Source organism: Staurois parvus, unplaced genomic scaffold (genome assembly GCF_062004578.1).
Source record: "Staurois parvus isolate SC_StPar_1 unplaced genomic scaffold, SC_StPar_1.0 ptg000175l, whole genome shotgun sequence".
NCBI lineage: Eukaryota > Metazoa > Chordata > Amphibia > Anura > Ranidae > Staurois > Staurois parvus.
Genome location: NW_028317971.1, coordinates 7,601,281 through 7,621,833, shown reverse-complemented (window position 1 = coordinate 7,621,833; position 20,553 = coordinate 7,601,281). Strand labels below are relative to the sequence as shown.

The 20,553-nt window shown below is 41.4% G+C and overlaps 1 protein-coding gene across 2 annotated transcripts in view; it reads right to left on the bottom strand.

Moving 5' to 3' along the window:
* The window catches only part of FBH1 (F-box DNA helicase 1), an 87,509-nt gene that overhangs the window by 9,359 nt on the left and 57,597 nt on the right, over positions 1 to 20,553 (bottom strand). For both annotated transcript variants that reach the window (XM_089676896.1, XM_089676897.1), the window contains exons 15-17: positions 20,342 to 20,463; positions 12,825 to 12,900; positions 9,745 to 9,942 (exon numbers count right to left, since the gene is read on the bottom strand). In XM_089676896.1, the coding sequence (XP_089533022.1) occupies positions 9,745 to 9,942; positions 12,825 to 12,900; positions 20,342 to 20,463 (396 nt within the window). The remainder of the gene's footprint in view (positions 1 to 9,744; positions 9,943 to 12,824; positions 12,901 to 20,341; positions 20,464 to 20,553) is intronic.

Genomic DNA, 20,553 nt, shown 5'->3' with positions numbered 1-20,553 from the left:
GAGTATTGGATGGTCAGCTCTTAGCAAACACGGCTCAAGCACATCTCCTACCAGAGGCCAGGGCTCAGGAAGGACTGAGCCATAAGTTTTAAAACACAGAACACATTAGGGGGGATTCAATAAAGCTGCTGTGCCACTTTTCTGGCGTTAAATGTTATTATTATACAGGATTTACATAGAGCCAACAGTTTACATAGCGCTTTACAATGTGAGGGCAAACCGTACAGTTACAATACCATTTAATACAGGAGGAATCAGAGGGCCCTGCTTGTTGTGTATACAGTGGGGATCGAAAGTTTGGGCACCCCAGCTAAAAATTTGTATTAATGTGCATAAAGAAGCCAAGGAAAGATGGAAAAATCTCCAAAAGGCATCAAATTACAGATTAGACATTCTTATAATATGTCAACAAAAGTTAGATTTTATTTCCATCATTTACACTTTCAAAATAACAGAAAACAAAAAAATGGCGTCTGCAAAAGTTTGGGCACCCTGCAGAATTTATAGCATGCACTGCCCCCTTTGCAAAGCTGAGACCTGCCAGTGTCATGTATTGTTCTCAATCATCGTCTGGGAAGACCAGGTGATGTCAATCTCAAAGGTTTTAAATGCCCAGACTCATCTGACCTTGCCCCAACAATCAGCACTATGGGTTCTTCTAAGCAGTTGTCTAGAAAACTGAAACTGAAAATAGTTGACGCTCACAAAGCTGGAGAAGGCTATAGGAAGATAGCAAAGCGTTTTCAGATGTCAATATCCTCTGTTCGGAATGTAATTAAGAAATGGCAGTCATCAGGAACAGTGGAAGTTAAAGCAAGATCTGGAAGACCAAGAAAAATATCAGACAGAACAGCTCGCAGGATTGTGAGAAAAACAATTCAAAACCCACGTTTGACTGCACGATCCCTCCAGAAAGATCTGGCAGACACTGGAGTTGTGGTACACTATTCCACTATAAAGAGATACTTGTACAAATATGGTCTTCATGGAAGAGTCATCAGAAGAAAACCTCTTCTATGTCCTCACCACAAAAATCATCGTTTGAACTTTGCAAATGAACATATAGACAAGCCTGATGCATTTTGGAAACAAGTTCTGTGGACCGATGAGGTTAAAATTGAACTTTTTGGCCGGAATGAGCAAAGGTACGTTTGGAGAAGAAGGGGCACAGAATTTAATGAACAGAACCTCTGTCCAACTGTTAAGCATGGGGTTGGATCAATCATGCTTTGGGGTTGTATTGCAGCCAGTGGCACAGGGAACATCTCACGAGTAGAAGGAAAAATGGATTCAATAAAATTTCATAAATTTTGGATAGTAACTTGATGCCATCTGTGAAAAAGCTGAAGTTAAAGAGAGGATGGCTTCTACAAATGGATAATGATCCTAAACACACCTCGAAATCCACAGGGGGTTACATCAAGAGGCGTAAACTGAAGGTTTTGCCATGGCCTTCACAATCTTCTGACCTCAACATAATTGAAAATCTATGGATAGACCTTAAAAGAGCAGTGCGTGACAGACAGCCCAGAAATCTCAAAGAACTGGAAGACTTTTGTAAGGAAGAATGGGCAAAGATACCTCAAACAAGAACTGAAAGACTCTTGGCTGGCTACAAAAAGCGTTTACAAGCTGTGATACTTGCCAAAGGGGGCAGTACAAGATATTAACTCTGCAGGGTGCCCAGACTTTTGCAGATGCCATTTTTTTGTTTTCTGTTATTTTGAAAGTGTAAATGATGGAAATAAAATCTAACTTTTGTTGACATACTATAAGAATGTCTAATCTGTAATTTGATGCCTTTTGGAGATTTTTCCATCTTTCCTTGGCTTCCTTATGCACATTAATACAAATTTTTAGCTGGGATGCCCAAACTTTCGATCCCCACTGTATATATACACAGTAATACCTCGGTTTAAGAACGCCTCGGTTAAAGTAATTTTCGGTTTACAAATGAAAATCCACTGAAAATAATGATTTTGGGGAGGACCCCCACGCCATTTTGTTTTAAAATTTGGCGTGGGAGTTCCCCTCAAAATCCTTACCAGACACGAAGGGCTTGGTATGGATGGAAAGGGGGACCCCACGCAGTTTTTTAAATAATTTTTTTTAATTGCTGGCAATTCTTTTACAGTCAGCTGTCAGTGGGGAACCCCGCTGACAGCTGAAATATTAACACATGGTTGTCACTACTAAAATGCCGCATGACTTGATAAAATAGCTCATGCGGTATTTATTAGTGTTTACTTTTTTCTGATCTCCGGTACAGATTAATTGGTTTTCAATACATTCCTATGGGAAATGGTGTTTCGGTTTAAGAATTTTTCGCTATAAGAAAAGTCCTGCAGAACGAATTCAATTCTTAAACACACACACACACCTCGAAAAAATTAGAATATCGTGCAAAAGTTCATTTATTTCAGTAATGCAACTTAAAAGGTGAAACTAATATATGATATAGACTCATTACATGCAAAGCAAGATAGTTCAAGCCGTGATTTGTCATAATTGTGATGATTATGGCTTACAGCTCATGAAAACCCCAAATCCACAATCTCAGAAAATTAGATTATTACATGCAATCAATAAAACAAGGATTGTACCTAGAACAATATCGGACCTCTGAAAAGTATAAGCATTCATATGTACTCAGTACTTGGTTTGGGCCCCTTTTGCAGCAATTACTGCCTCAATGCGGCGTGGCATGAAAGCTATCAGCCTGTGGTACTGCTGAGGTGTTATGGAAGACCAGGATGCTTCAATAGCGGCCTTCAGCTCTTCTGCATTGTTCGGTCTCATGTCTCTCATCTTTCTCTTGCCAATGCCCCATAGATTCTCTATGGGGCTCAGGTCAGGCGAGTTTGCTGGCCAATCAAGCACAGTAATCCCACGGACATTGAACCAGGTTTTGGTGCTTTTGGCAGTGTGGGCAAAATTGTGGCCTTTTCCTGACAATCCTCTCCAGGCTGCGGTCATCCCTGCTGCTTGTGCACCTTTTTCTTCCACACTTTTCCCTTCCCCATAACTTTCTATTAATGTGCTTTGATACAGCACTTTGGGAACATCCAACTTCTTTTGCAATTACCTTTTGAGGCTTTCCCTCCTTATGGAGGGTGTCAATGATGGTTTTCTGCACAACTGTCAGGTCAGCAAAAACAATTAATAATACTCGTGAGCCAAAATGTGATACTCCCCTAGTGTAATATATTAAATGAACTAAATATCAATCTTATGGTGCATCAACACTTTACACAATGCTCATTATCTGTGCAAAACATACGCTATATACAAAATTATATATATCTATAAATATATATATGTGCCGCGCTCCATAAATCTATGAAAACTCATATGCAGGTGATCATAAAATATAATTGTGTGAACAAAATTAATGTGCTCGTAAGTGCCGCTCGTCCACCACGGCGTAGTGACGTCAGAGCCCCTCCCCTAGGGGAGCATAGGATCTGAGCACATACCCGCTGCATACAGCTCTGCTACATCAAATGTGAGTGGCGATTTTTTACCTGAATAAAAGGCTAAGCCTCACAAAGGATAAGGCACTATTCTTGGCTCTTTCTTACATGGTGTACTGGGAGGAGGAAATACCATCTCTAAACCACCCATTGAGGCTAAAGTGAGGAAGGAGGGAGACCTCTGGTGGCAGAATATGGATGGAAACATGCACACAATATGAAGATTTCTACTCTGTCCTTATAGGACAAAAAGTGTTTTTAGCCACTTTGTTTGGCTAATTAAGGAGGTGAGCGCACACCTATATATAGAGCACGGGGAGTGTGGCACTATACACCTTATTTGTCACTGGAATAATTATACAAGCACAAAGAGGACTATTGAGGAAATGTTTTAAATGATGGATTAATATTATTTCAAATTGCACTATATGTTGCACTGTTCTTAAGCACATTAATTTTGTTCACACAATTATATTTTATGATCACCTGCATATGAGTTTTCATAGATTTATGGAGCGCGGCACATATATATATTTATAGATATATATAATTTTGTATATAGTGTCAGGTCAGCAGTCTTTCCTACGATTGTGATTCCTACTGAACCAGACTGAGAGACCATTTAAAGGCTTCAGGAACCCTTTGCAGGTGTTATGGCTTAATTAGCTGATTAGAGTGGGACACTTTGAGCCTAGAATATTGCACCTTTTCACAATATTCTAATTTTCTGAGATTGTGGATTTGGGGTTCTTATGAGCTGTAAGCCATAATCATCACAATTATGACAAATCACGGCTTGAACTATCTTGCTTTGCATGTTATGAGTCTATCTCATATATTAGTTTCACCTTTTAATTACTGAAATAAATGAACTTTTGCACGATATTCTAATTTTTTGAGTTTCACCTGTATATACACACACACACATACATATATATATATATATATATATATATATATATATATATATATATATATACACACACATATATATACACACCTCGGTTTACAAACGCCTCGGTTAACGTAATTTTCAGTTCCCGAATGAAAATCTATTGAAAATAATGCCTTGCTTTACGCATTTTTTACGATTTTTTTCGCAATACAAAGTATATGTCGGTACCGATTTTTAAATACAATTGCCGCCTTTTTTTTTTCTTCACTATAGCTCACAGAGCTGTCACTTTCCCCGGAGTTAAAGGAAGCTTTGTTTCTTTTGAGAAACTAAAAGGAAACATTGTTTCTTTTAACTTGGGGAAATAAACTAAAAAGAAACTATTTCTCTTTTAGCTGGGGGGAAAGTGACAGCTGAATCTCTGAGCTATAATGAAGAAAAAAAAAGTGCTAATTACATTTAAAAACGGGCACCATAATAAATAAATTTAAAAAAACAGCGTGGGGCCCCCCCTCCCTCCATACCAAACCCTTCAGGTCTGGTATGGATTTTGAGGGCAACTCCCACGCCAAAATGTAAAAAAAAAAAAATGGCGTGGGGGTCCCCCGCAAAATCCATACCAGACCCTTATCTCAGCATGCAGCCCAGCAGGTCAGGAAAGGGGGGGGGGGGAGAAGGAGCGAGCGCCCTCCCCCCTGAACCATAGCAGGCCACATGCCCTCAACATGGGGGTGCTTTGGGGCAGGGGGGGCTCCCTTTTCCCCACAACCCTGGCCGGTGGTTGTGGGGGTCTGTGGGCAGGGGGCTTATCGGAATCTGGAAGCCCCCTTTAACAAGGGGGCCCCCAGATCCTGGCCCCCCCCAAGTGAATGAGTATGGGGTACATGGTCCCGATACTTATTCTCAAAAAAACAAAAAGTGTCGTGTGAAAAAAAGACAGGACATGGTCTTTGACAAGTCCTTTATTAAAAGAAAAAAGTAAAAAAATGTCCCCTGCAGCCGACCCAAAAAAAAAAAAAGAAAAGAAAAAAAAAAAAAAAGCTCCGCTTGAGACGATGGCTTCCAGCTCTCTGCCTGCTCCAGTGGTTTGACAGTTCTTAAAATATGTAAAGGGGTGGGGCCATCCGAGGACATCACGTATGTGACCCCACCCCATGTGACATCAATGATGTCACATGGGGCGGGTCACTTGGGTGATGTCCCCGGGTGGCCACGCACCTTACCTATTTAAGAACTGTCAAACCACCTGACCATGTACCCCATCCACATTCACATGGGGGGCAGGATCTGGGGGCTCCCTTTTTACAGGGGACTTCCAGATTCCGATAAGCCCCCTGCCCACAGACTCCCACAGCCACCGGCCAGGGTTGTGGAGAAGAGGCCCTTGTCCCCATCAACATGGGGGGTGATTTGGGATGGGGGTGAGCCCCCCCTGCCCCAATGCACCCCCCATGTTGAGGACATATGGCCTGGTATGATTCAGGAAAGGGGGGCTCGCTCGTTCCCCCCACATTTCCTGACCTGCTGGGCTGCATGCTCGAATAAGGGTCTGGTATGGATTTTGGGGGGGGACCCCCCACGCCATTTTTTGTTAAATTTTGGCGTGGGAGTGCCCTTCAAAATCCATACCAGACCCAAAGGGCTTGGTATGGATTGGAGGGGGGACACCACACCGTTTATTTTTTAATTGCCAGCAATTCTTTTACATTCAGCTGTCAGTGGGGAACCCCGCTGACAGCTGAAACATTAACACATGGTTGTCGCTAATAAAATACCGCATGACTTGATAAAATAACTCATGCAGTATTTTAGTAGCGTTTACTTTTTTCTGACCTCAGGAATGGATTAATTTTTTTTCAATGCATTCCTATGTGAAACGGCGTTTCGGTTTACAAATTTTTCGCTATACGAAAAGTCCCACAGCACAAATTAAAATTGTAGATCAAGGTATGATATATATATACAGTGAGGAACAGAAGTATTTCAACGCCCTGCGATTTTGCAAGTTCTCCCACTTAGAAATCATGGAGGGGTCTGAACCAAGGAGTGGCTCTGTAAGAAGCATATCAAGGTTCTGGAGTGGCCCAGCCAGTCTCCAGACCTAACTCCAATAGAACATCTTTGGAGGGAGCTGAAACTCTGTGTTGCTCAGCGACAGCCCCGAAACCTGACAGATCTAGAAGAGATCTGTGTGGAGGAGTGAGCCAAAATCCCTGTTGCAGTGTGTGAAAACCTGGTCAAGAACTACAGGAAACGTTTGACCTCTGTAATTGCAAACAAATGCTTCTGTATCAAATATTAACACTGATTTTCTCAGGTGTTCAAATACTTATGTTCAGCAGTGCAAGACAAATAAATTCTTTAAAAATTATACAATGTGATTTACTGAATTTTTTTTTTAATTCTGTCTCTCAGAGTGGGAATGCACCTACAATGTGAATTTCAGACCCCTCCACGATTTCTAAGTGGGAGAACTTGCAAAATCGCAGGGTGTTCAAATACTTCTGTTCCTCACTGTATATACACACACAGTATACATATTGTGGAGAGTCAGCCTGGGGCAGGGATAGGAGAGGGTAACTGAAGGGGGCAAGTACTTCCTCTTCAGGCCCATTTATTAAGCAGCTGGGCAGACAGGGCGGTTGATGGCAGTTTTGCTATCTGTAGTGCGGAGACCTGGATGCTGCCTGGAAGTTTCCATAATCTGACTTTGACCTGCTGGGTGAGCTTGCCTTTAAACGGAGACTTTGAAATAATGTGTATTTTGTGGCTGGAACACTGAAAGTTTTCATGCAAGACTGTGTTGTACTAATGAGAAGATTAACCTGTCTTGCTTTGCTGAATCTGAAGAAAAAACCAATCACTATTCTGTTTGCTAATAAAGAAAGTGAATTTTAAGCTTACTGAATTGCCTGCCAAGAGCCTGTTTACTGATCCCGACACACCTTGAAAGAGTATTCATACCCCTTGAAATGTTCCACATTTTGTCATGTTACAACCAAAAAGTAAATGTATTTTATTGGGATTTTATGTGATAGACCAACACAAAGTGGCACATCATTGTGAAGTGGAAGGAAAATGATAAATATTTTTCAACATTGTTTACAAATAAATACGTGAAAAGTTTGGTGTGCATTTGTATTCAGCCCCCCGGAGTCAATATTTTGTAGAGCCACCTTTCACTGCAATTACAGCTGCAAGTCTTTTTGGGGATGTCTCTACCAGCTTTGCACATCTAGAGAGGGACATTTCTCCCCATTCTTCTTTGCAAAATAGCTCAAGCTCTGTCAGATGGGATGGAGAGCATCTGTGAACAGCAATTTTCAAGTCTTGCCACAGATTCTCAATTGGAATTAGGTCTGGACTTTGACCGGGCCATTCTAACACATGAAGATGCTTTGATCTAAACCAGTGGTCTCCAAACTATGGCCAGATACGGCCCTTTGCTTGCTTTTATCCGGCCCTTTGCTTGCTTATATCCGGCCCTTGGGGCACTATTTCATCCACTGATAGCAACAATGGGGCATCACTCCCCCACTGATACTAATAAAGGGGCACAATTGCTCACAACAATGGGGACCAATGACACCAACGATGAGGCACAATTTCTACCAATAACACCAACAATGGGGCCCAATTACACGAACGATGAGGTACAATTCCTCCAAATGACACATGGGCATTGTTTTTTCCAACGGACTGTGGGACCTATTCTACTCCCAATGGCTACAGTTCGGCCCCCCTAAAGTCTGAAGGACAGTAAACTGGCCCTTTGTTTAGAAAGTTTGGAGACCCCTGATCTAAACCATTCCATTGTAGCTCTGGCTGCATGTTTAGGGTCGTAGTCCTGCTGGAAGTGAACCTCTGCCCCAGTCTAAAGTCTTTTGTAGACTAACAGGTTTTCTTTTAAGAATGCCCTGTATTTGGCTCCATCCATCTTCCCATCAACTCTGACCAGATTCCCTGTTCCTGATGAAAAAAAGCATCCCCACAACATGATGCTGCCACCACGTTTCACAGATGGTGTGTTCAGGATGATGTGCAGTGTTAGTTTTCTGCCACACATTGCATTTTGCTTTCAGGTCAAAAGGTTCAACTTTGATCTCATCTGACCAGAGCACCTACTTCCACATGTTTTCTGTGTCCCTTACATGGCTTCTTGCAAATGGGACTTCTTATGGCTTTCCTTCAAGAATGGCTTTCTTCTTGCCACTCTTCTATAAAGGCCAGATTTGTGGAGTGCATGACTAATAGTTGTCCTGTGGACAGATTCTCCCACCTGAGCTGTGGATATCTGCAGCTCCTCCAGAGATACCATGGGCCTCTTGGCTGCTTCTCAGATTAATGCTCTCCTTGCCCGGCCTGTCAGTTTAGGTGGACGGCCATGTCTTGGTAGGTTTACAGTTGTGCCATACTCTTTCCATTTTTGGATGATGGATTGAACAGTGCTCCATGAGATGTTCAAAGCATGGTATATTTTTTTTTATAGCCCAACCCTGCTTTAAACTACTCTACAACTTTATCCCTGACCTGTCTGGTGTGTTCCTTGGCCTTCTTGATGCTGTTTGTTCACCAATGTTGTCTAACAAACCTCTGATGGCTTCATAGGACAGCTGTATTTATACTGAGATTAAATTACACACAGGTGGACTCTGTTTACTAATTAGGTGACTATTTGCAAACATTTCAAAAACCATTTATCATTTTCCTTCCACTTCACAATTATGTGCCACTTTGTGTTGGTCTATCACATAAAGTCCCAATAAAATACATTTACGTTTTTAGTTGTAACATGACAAAATGTGTGAAATTTCAAGGGGTATGAATACTTTTTCAAGGCACTGAATAACTATATATTTATTTATTTTTTCCTCATTACATACAGAGCTGCATAACCTCAAGCACAAGTGTTCATCTGTTATAATATTGCTTATTCCAATGTTTCAAACAAAATGAGCCATCAGGTGAGCTGCTACTGCTGTGCTAATCCACAATGCTCTGGGAATCTACTTGACATGTATGAAATGTTAGTTTGTAAAACAATGACTATAAACATAAATATTTAAAAAAGTGAGGGGGCAGTCTTGGGCTACTGTCTGTCTAGCAGGGAAATCCTTCTTGAGGTATAGATCATGCTAAATGTTAGCCTAACTATACAACTGCAGGACACAGTGATGGCCTCCCAGCAGTGCCTTGTTATGAGGCCCTTTATTTTTCAATCAGAATATCCACATTATCAAGCAATTGCAACTCTCCTACCAAACACACATGGCCTTTAATTTTTATGTTTCAAAAATGGATTACATTTCAAATGAGCGTGGATATTGCACACGTAACAGTACAATCACACAAGTGTAACCTGTTGTCTGCCCATACCTGCAGATTCCACATGAAGAGTATTACATGATTCTATTCTCTTCACCAACTCAGGTATTCGTCGGTTGTATTTCTCAACAGTAGCAATTTTGCCTTCCAACTCTCTGTCTTCAGAGCTCACTGCATACTCCTTTAAAGCTGCAAATCCTCCTTTCTTTAGCCACGTGTCTATAAACCTGTCCTTAATGCAGAGTCCCTCTGCAAAAAAAGAACATAACTGCAAATAGTGATATATAAAAAGTCTCTACTTAGATTAGAGATATAGCAAGTAGATATCAAAGCTCTATTAACTGCATTTACTACTACATTTACACTGCATACCACTATACAGGTGAAACTCGAAAAATTAGAATATCGTGCAAAAGTTCATTTATTTCAGCAATGCAACTTAAAAGGTGAAATATATGAGATAGACTCATTACATGCAAAGTAAGATAGTTCAAGCCGTGATTTGTCATAATTGTGATGATTATGGCTTACAGCTCATGAAAACCCCAAATCCACAATCTCAGAAAATTAGAATATTGTGAAAAGGGGCAATATTCTCGGCTCAAAGTGTCCCACTCTAATCAGCTAATTAAGCCATAACACCTGCAAAGGGTTCCTGAGCCTTTAAATGGTCTCTCAGTCTGGTTCAGTAGGAATCACAATCATGGGAAAGACTTCTGACCTGACAGTTGTGCAGAAAACCATCATTGACACCCTCCATAAGGAGAGAAAGCCTCAAAAGGTAATTGCAAAAGAAGTTGGATGTTCCCAAAGTGCTGTATCAAATCACATTAATAGAAAGTTATGTGGAAGGGAAGTGTGGAAGAAAAAGGTGCACAAGCAGCAGGAATGACCGCAGCCTGGAGAGGATTGTCAGGAAAAGGCCATTCAAAAGTGTTGGGGACTTTCACAAGGAGTGGACTGAGGCTGGAGTCAGTGCATCAAGAGCCACCACACACAGACGGATCCTGGACATGGGCTTCAAATGTCGTATTCCTCTTGTCAAGCTGCTCCTGAACAACAAACAACGTCAGAAGCGTCTTACCTGGGCTAAAGAAAAACAGACCTGGTCTGTTGCTCAGTGGTCCAAAGTCCTCTTTTCTGATGAGAGCAACTTTTGCATCTCATTTGGAAACCAAGGACCCAGAGTATGGAGGAAGAATGGAGAGGCACACACTGCAAGATGCTTGAAGTTCAGTGTGAAGTTTCCACAGTCTGTGCTGATTTGGGGAGCCATGTCATCTGCTGGTGTTGGTCCACTGTGCTTCATTCAGTCCAGGGTCAACGCAGCCATCTACCAGCAGATTTTGGAGCACTTCATGCTTCCTTCCGCAGATGAGCTTTATGGGGATGCTGACTTCATTTTCCAGCAGGACTCAGCACCTTCCCACACTGCCAAAAGCATCAAAAACTGGTTCAATGACTGTGGGATTACTGTGCTTGATTGGCCAGCAAACTCGCCTGACCTGAACCTCATAGAGAATCTATGGGGCATTGCCAAGAGAAAGATGAGAGACATGAGACCGAACAATGCAGAAGAGCTGAAGGCCGCTATTAAAGCATCCTGGTCATCCATAACACCTCAGCAGTGCCACAGGCTGATAGCTTCCATGCCACGCCGCATTGAGGCAGTAATTGCTGCAAAAGGGGCCCAAACCAAGTACTGAGTACATATGCATGCTTATACTTTTCAGAGGTCCGATATTGTTCTATGTACAATCCTTGTTTATTGATTGCATGTAATATTCTAATTTTCTGAGATTGTGGATTTAGGGTTTTCATAAGCTGTAAGCCATAATCATCACAATTATGACAAATCACGGCTTGAACTATCTTGCTTTGCATGTAATGAGTCTATACCATATATTAGTTTCACCTTTTAAGTTGCATTACTGAAATAAATGAACTTTTGCACGATATTCTAATTTTTCGAGTTTCACCTGTATAAAACATATTACTGGTATTTAAAGCCCCACATTCAATTCATACATCAATAAAATCCTGAAAAAGTTGAAGGGCAGTAACAGCAGGGGGCTCAGTCACATTTTTACCGTACCTTCGACCACTCCCCTTTTAGCTGCAGAGGCAGCAGCCGGGAGTGTACACATGCCTCAGCCAGGGCATGAATTATACTCTCTGTCATACTTTGCAGGCACTGCCACAACCTGAATGCAAATCATTCAAGTGAATGGGGCCACACTGCAATGCCTCCTCATTTCCTGTCATATGCTTTCTGAAGAGCAATCTGAACACAGATTGCTCTGCAGAGAGCAACACAAATGTAAACGAGGCCTTACTCAGTCTTCAAGAAAAAAAAAAAAAAGTTCCCTATTTCCACCTGTTGCAGGGTAGGGGGGACAGTCGTTTCTCCTGGACAGTGCACACTCATGTGGTGATGTAGGAGTACTGTGCATGGCGTGATGATGTGTCCCAGGAGGTTTTAAAAGGCAGTGCAAAGTGTGATGGGCAATTTTCCTTTGCATCCAGTTCTGACACTAAAAAATTCCTGGACAGAGGTTAGGGAAAAACTCCTTACTGAAAAGGACATAGACAGTAATAATATCTTTATAGAGGTTCTAACCCTTGCACACTATTATTTTAAAAGTGGAACTGCACTGCATCCAAGCACTACAAACCAAAAATGCTATTTATGTCATTGTTAATACTTAAAGCAAACTCCCCTATACATCCATGTCTCCATGCTTTATTTTTCGGAGAAATCATTTTGAAAGACACCCCTGGCATTTCTGGCAGTGGCCAACTTGAGTAAGGGCAGATGATTCATGTAGTATTTACTTCTTGGAATCAATCTGCCCTTAACTCAGGCATTGGCTGAGCTGTGAACCCGCCCTCCCTCCTGAAGACTCCTGGGATAAATGACATAATTTGCCTAGGCATTAAAAGTCAGGAAGAAACTGAAGAAATGTTAAAAAAAAAAAAAAAAAGTTTTAAAACAAATATAATATACTTTCCTATCCATTTACTAATGCTAGCAGAATAAGGATTAAAAATACTCAATGTTGATTGAGAGAGCGAAGTTCCACTTTAATAACAAAAATGTATTCAAAGTACTACAGAAAAAAAAAACCTACGTCTGATTCTTTCCAACTCTGGCTGAAGCAGTATCCAAATGTCATAGAGTTTGCTCAGTCCAAAGTTTCCTGGCCCCTGAAATAAAAAAAAAGCAAAATTTAAAATGTATTTTCTCCCGTGGCAGTGTAATTTTACTTTATTTTAGGTACATGCATGAATGTGACCGACTTACTATATTTCATTAAAACCAACTATTATTATAAACCTTCCTACCTGCACCTTGTGTTCACCTGCATAACATGTGCATTGATCATGTAGTGTAATGGTGTCATTTGTTGGCCTGTACGTGCAGCCTTTAGTAGACCAAATCTTCACATCCCAGTGTCAGAAAGTTTTCTTTGTGTTCAAACATGAGGTATGGCACTGCACAGGTTAATACATGACCTCTGTCTGTAGTCTAAGAACTAAAACTTCCTGCGAATAAACAATATATTCCACAACCTGCCTACAAGTAGGCAGAGCAATTAACAGAGAGATTGCCATGAAGTCTTTCATCATATTAGCACTCCCACATTTGTGATACAACACAGATGAAAATGGTAAGGCATGGACTGTAGTGAATAGGGACAAGCTTGGCGAATTAATACATGGACATAAGGGAATTGACCAGCCATGACACTGCAGCCACAACAGGTGAGTCCACCTGTACAAGGTAAGGCAAACACGGCACAGGGAATGTAACTACACAAATAACTAGTTAAAATAACAAAATATTTGGAGTGTACAATGCCTTTAAAAATTGCTGTGTGCACAAACACAGTTTTAATGCATTTTTCTTGCTACACTTTGAAATACAGATGTAACAAATACAACCTTTCTACATTAGGTTATTGGTTAATTGTTAAAGCAGTATTAAACCCAAAAATTAAAATGCATTCTATTCCAGCTTACGAATTCATAGATGCAGTGGCTGCATTTATTTTCTTTTTTTTTTTAGCCTTTATTTTCACGAGTTGATTCAGCCAATGATTTCTTTTTTAAATTTCCTTTAACAGACCAAGCTGCCCAATAAAAGTATCAGTTACGGTAGATCAGGGGTAGGCAACCGTAAGGAATTGGAGATATACCTGAACAACATGAGAGAAGAAAAAGATCACCGGGCACATTATCGCCTCCTCTTACCTGATTTAAACCTGTAATTGCCATACTACCACGTCGCAGTCATGTGCATTTCACAGCAATCATGGTTTTAAATCAAGTGGTGAGGAGGCAGCATATTACATCCTCACCACCTGTCAAACACACTTTGATATCTTTCCAGAGGAGCAGTAGCAGGAATGAAACCCCCTTTTGCCAATCGCAACCCATTCAAATAAATAAGGCCACTCTGCAAAGTGCCGTGCAACTGCATTCTTCTGCGGGGTGCAAGTGGTTAAAGCAAGTGGTGAGAAAGCAACACAGTGCGGCCTGCTTTAACCCCTTATTTGCTGTATTGCACAAGGTTGCAAGGCACTTGCAGAGTGACCTCATTCACTTGAATGGGTCATGCTTGGCAGGTGCTATACCCACTAATCATGACAAGGCATATAACTCCTGCTGGGGCTGCGACATGTGTACACCCCTGGCCACTGCAGCTAAAGGGGGTGCGGCTGAGGTAATAAACTATGGAGTTTTACCACCCCGAAACCTGCAAATGTACATGAACCCTTACTGTTCTGAGCCCCTAATAAGGCTGCTTTCACACTGATGTGCTGCGGGTTACCTGCACCGCAGGTGCAACGCAGTGCATCCGCGATTTTCCTGGGTTAGCTGCAATTCGCTGTATGTGGGACCGATGTGTTCATTTGTCTTTGCGTGTGAGCACAGGGCGACAGGGGCACTTTAAATGTTTGTTTTTTTAAAAGTTAATTAAATTTTTTTGTCCGTAGACTTCTATTATATCCTGCAGGTGTGGTGCACTTTCTGAAAGCGCTCAAAACCTCTTGCATTCAGGAGTTTTTGTGCGCTTTCAGAAAGTGCACCAAACCCACAGGATATAATAGAAGTCTATGGATAAAAAAATAAATTAACTCATAATTTTTTTAAAAAACAAAACATTTAAAGTGCCCCTGTGCCCCCACGCAAAGGCAAATGCACACATCGGTCCCACATACAGCGATTGTCCCACATATGTGAGGTATCACTGCAAACGTCAGATCATAGGCAGGGTTCTAGCACTAGACCTCCTCTGTAACGCTAAAGTGGTAAGCTGTAAAGGCTTTTAAATCTTTGTCTACGGAGAGTAAAATTTATGTTATTTGTCGCCATTACACAGGTGCGCTCAATTTTAAAGCGTGACATGTTTGGTATCTATTTACTCAGTGTAACATCATCTTTTATATTTTACAAAAAATTGGGTTATGTATTGGTTTTTGTTGCATTAAAATTCCCAAAAAATTTAAAATTAAAATAAAATTTTTCCCCCCAAACAATTCCAAAAACAGTTGTGCAAATTCCGTATGACATAAAAAATTGCAAAACCCACCATTTTATTCTCTAGGGCCCCTGCTTAAAAAAAAATATACACTGCTCAAAAAAATTAAAGGAACACTTTGAAAACACATCAGATCTCAATGGGGAAAAATATCATGCTGAATATCTATACTGATATGGACTGGGTAATGTGTTAGGAACGTAAGAATGCCCCAGAAGACTGAATTCAAAGACACCCTGAAAATCAAAGTGAAAAAATTATGCAGCAGGCTAGTCCATTTTGCTGCAATTTCATCGCAGCAACTCAAAATGGTACTCGGTAGTTTGTATGGCCCTGTCCTGCTTGTATGCATGCCTGACAACGTCAGGGCAGGGGCGGACTGACCATTTGGAAACTCGGGCACTGCCCGAGGGCCCGGGGTCAGTAGGAGGCCCCATGAGATGCCCCTGGTACCTTTTTCATAGGCTTTTTTGAGTTTGGGCAGGGACACAGGGGCCCCATGATCCCCTATTGCCCGGGGGTCCAATGAGTTGTCAGTCCGCCCCTGCGTCGGGGCATGCTCCTAATGAGACAACGGATGGTGTCCTGGGGTATTTCCTCCCAGATCTGGACCAAGGCATCACTGAGCTCCTGGACAGTCTGAAGTGAAACCTGGTGGAATCGGATGGACCAAAATATGATATCCCAGAGGCGTTCTATTGGATTTAGGTTAGGCGAGTGTGGGGGCCATTCAATTCTTTCATCCTCCAGGAACTGCCTGCATACTCTTGCCACATGAGGCCGAGCATGATCATGCACAAGAAGGAATCCAGGACACACTGCACCAGCGTAGGGTCTGACAATGGGTCCAAGGATTTCATCCCGATACCTAACGGCAGTCAGGGTGCCATTGTCTGCCTGTAGAGGTCTGTGCGTCTCTCCATGGATATGCCTCCCCAGACCATCACTGATCCTCCACCAAAAAACGGTCATGCTGAATGATGTTACAGGCAGTATAATATTCTCCACAGCTTCTCCAGACACTAGAGGATATCAGGCACGCAGGCCACCCTCATGAAGCCTGTTTCTGATTGCTTGGTCAGAGACATTCACACCAGTGGCCTGCTGGAGATAATTTTGTAGGGCTCTGGCAGTGCTCATCCTGTTCATCCTTGGACAAAGAAGCAAATACCAGTCCTGCTGATGAATTAAGGACCTTCTACGGCCCTGTCCAGCTCTCCTAGAGTAACTGCCTGTCTCATGGAATCTTTTCCATGCTCTTGAGACTGTTCTGGGAGACACAGCAAACCTTCTGGCAATGGCACGTATTGATGTGCCATCCTGGAGGAGTTGGACTGCCTGTGCAAGCTCAATAGGGTCCAGGTATTGCCTCATGCTATCGGCAGTGACACTGACCCTAGCCAAATGTAAAACTAGTGAAAAACAGTCATAAAAGATGAGTAGGGAAAAAAATGTCAGTGGCCTCCTTGTGTAAAACCATTCCTGTTTTGGGGGTCATCTCATTGTTGCTCATCTAGTGTACCGGTTGTTAATTTCATGAACACAAAAGCAGCTAAACTGATTAACAACCCCCTCTGCTACTTAACTGACCAGATCAATATCCCAGGAGTTTAATTGACCCGATGCTATACTCTGATTAAAAAGTGTTCCTTTAAATTTTTTGAGCAGTGTATGTTTGGGAGTTCTAACTAGCTTTGTAGCAAAAAATATTGGATTTTTACACGTAAACAAAAATGTCAGAAAAAGCCAGGAGGAGAAAGGGTTTACCAAATCCTTTTAAATATTATTCTGCAGTTCTTATGTCCCGTGTTTTACACTGGATCAAACATAGGCCGGAAAAGGCTGGGTAGGCCTGGAGCATAATATGTCACTGCTCCCCTTGCAGACACTTCTGTGGCAGACCATGCCTCTTCCATTAGAGGTGAAACTGCACCCTACGATAGGGACCACAGTGGCAGTACTGGTCAAAGTGAGCTGCCTGAGGTCCACCCTGTGGATATTTACTTTAATGTGCCCGATAATAGGTGCTCAGGAATTTATCCCAGGCTTGGAGGATACAAGATTTAAAGACTCTTTTAAACAATCAATTCTGAGTTCAACATTTTCTGACGAGTGGGAGTTCGCGGTCCATCTCGGAAATCCAGGCCATGATCTCTCCCCTCCCCTTTGGACTCTTGGAGGCCCATGCAAATACCTAATTTATTATCTACTATCAGACTGAGTAGAGTGAACCACAGTAGGCTTTCTCCGTTCAAGCAGCTTTGTACACAGACTTCCCCTTTGGGAACGAGATTAAGATGAAACCTTGACTTACGCACAGACAGACTGGGTCCTTTATTCTGTGTATCGGTCCTCTCTATCTAGCTGATACCAGGAGGAAGAATATAAACTGCTGATTCGCTGGTATAGGACCCCTGCTCTTCTTCATAGGATCTTTCCTGCTCTTTCTCCGTTATGTTGGCGTTGCCAACAAGAACCTGGTACATTGTTACATGCCTTTGCATACAGCCCTTTTGGGAAGATATTAAATGGTTGATTTATAAGCTGAGTTATTCCTTCTAAACATCACCCCACTCTCAAAATGTAGGTAGAAGAAATCCCCCCAGATCCACTTGCTTAATGTGGCCAAAGTTTGCATTCCACAAAAATGGAAACATACTGGCCCTCTGTTGATCGGTCAATGGACAGCTGTGGCAAACGAGATTAAAGTGTTACTAAACCCACAACAGTAAAATCAGTCTGTATATGCAGTAAATAATGCTTGTCATATTCACTGTGGAACCTAAGGGGTTAATCCTCTGCATTGTGTTAAAAGGCCGTTTTATCCTGACTTCTCTGCTCCTCCTCTTGTTCAAAATCCTTGTCTTATCTCCTGATAAGACAGACTGAACCGTAGCCATTCTGCATGCACTCAGTTTAGTGTGTATTTCTAGAGAGGTTTTTTTTTTTTTTTTCTTGGGAAAGTGCATGTGATCAGCACAGGGCCAATCAGCACTGTCCAGACAAAGTTTAGGGGTTTTGCATCCTCCTAGAGCAGAAAGAAAACTCCTACAAGCTGTAACCAGCGCTCTGCTGAAGTCACAAGACTGCTCTAATTGCTGATGAGAAAAGGTATTTAGCAGCTTATATTTACTAAAATAATTTCACTTCCATGTTCCGTGTACTGTGGGAGACCAAATATAGTGAATGCAGGGTCCTGGGTTTAGTAACAATTTAATGATATGGAACGTCTAACAGCGGCTTTGAATGGTAAAGAAGAACAATTCCATAACACAAGATATTATTGGCATGACTTTGAATGTTCACAAGACTATGCCTTGTACTTGTCCTCTCAGGTCATACAGGCTCTAGCCCAGTAAGGACTAGATACTCTGTGCCTTTCATTTTTTTTGGTGGGCACCAGTCCCTGTACCCTCTTATTCCCACCCTTCCCTTGTTTTGTTTTTTTTGTTTTGTTCCCCCCCTTCCTTTCTCACTTATTTCTTCCTGATCTCCATATCTGCTATAAATTCAGTTTTTTAAAAATGTTCTTTTGGCTTAAGCTGCATGGGTCGGACCCCTACATATGCACCTGTATTGAATAATCACAAATTATATGTTCTAGGGGCCTTGTTTTGCACTAATGTTTTCCTTGTAATCAGTTCCCAATGAGCTGAGAGTTGTACAAGATGACATGGTTCTGGGTTCATTGCTCTCATTGTTGTGTACATTATGATGGTCTTTCTTCCACCATGACAGGCAGACTGTTTCACAGTGGTCTGTACTATGTACTTTGCTGAAGAGCGAAATAAAAATTAAAAAAATGTAAAAAAAAAATAAAATGGCCTGGAGCTCAAGTGGTTGAATTAAATTTTTGTTTAGGGGTTTAATAATGCTTCAGAGTAAATCAGTAAGACAAATATGTACAAAGTCAACCTTGTCAGCCAAATTAATGATCTTAAACCTTATCTCCAGGAGTTTTTTTTTAAATGTACATTGGTCTAGGTTGGTTGCTTCTAATTGTTTTCTATCACATGTCTGGAGGGCTGCTAGGGATGCAGAAATATATGCTCTATGTAGCCTGTGCCACCAACAATCTGCACACACCTGAGCTCCCAGGCACAGTTTTTCGCAAGATATTTCCCAAAAACGATTTGCTTTAACTGCTTATAAAGTGTGTGCTGGAGTTCAGCTTCAATATGTTATTGTATTTAAATGTGCTACTCCTTTTAACACTCCTCCCAGACTGACATTGCTGCTGTCTGCTGTGCCTCCTGTGCTCATTCCGCCAGAGTGGTGGTTCATTAATATTGGGGATGTGTTACTGGCCAGATCACCAGGTGAAAACAGAGGGGAAAAAAAGCCAAAGAAAAGTAATATGATGCAGCCACCACATCTAATGACTGGAAAGCTGCAATATATTACATTTTTGGTTTATTATCACTTTGATGTTTAGCAAGGGCAGTGCTTGCACATGAATATAAAATGTGCCCTCTAGTGGCTATACAGACCAGCACAACAGTCCATTCTATATTTTAAAGTGCAACTTTACTCACTTAACAATTTGATTAAAAAAAAAAAAAAAATGTTCTTTACCACATTAAAAATTATGCTACCAAAATGAGTGTGTGATGTAAATTGCCTCCAAAATTGCTCCCATTTCTGCCTAATGAAGGCTGCCATTTTGCTGAAGCCTACAGCCCCTGAGCAGCAGTAAATATTTAGGCTGTCAGCATATTGGCCTCTACATTTTTGGCACAGTGCCGAGAAATAGAGAGCTACTGAGCATGTGCAGAGCAGTGGGAAACAGTGTATTACAGGATTTTAAACAGTATAGACACTTATTTTTAATGTTTTACATAGCTATACCTGCAAAAGGGGCCAGCATGAAGTGATTTAGCAGGACTTAATTTTCTGACTAAAGTTCCACTTGAAAATAAATGTTATATCAAAATCACATAAAAAAAATAATTAAAAGCCTACTGCAGAAACAAAAACTGCATCTTCCTTTTTTATTGTAATACAAATACAATAAGGCATACCCCGGATATCATAATACAAGGAGAATACATAATTATAGACAATGTAAATTTAATTGAAAGCAACACACACACAAAAACATACCCCAATGATATGGATCATTGAAGGGGATTCTCCATCAGTAACATGGACAGCTTGATCAAACACACAGGTGTTACTTCTGGATAAAATGGCAACTTTTGATTGGGAGGGCTCACGGACAGTACCTGTTAAACATAACATTATGACTAGTAGACATATAACACAAGGCAGCTTATTTGTTAAACTGGAATTTTATAAAAATGCTGGCAGCTTGG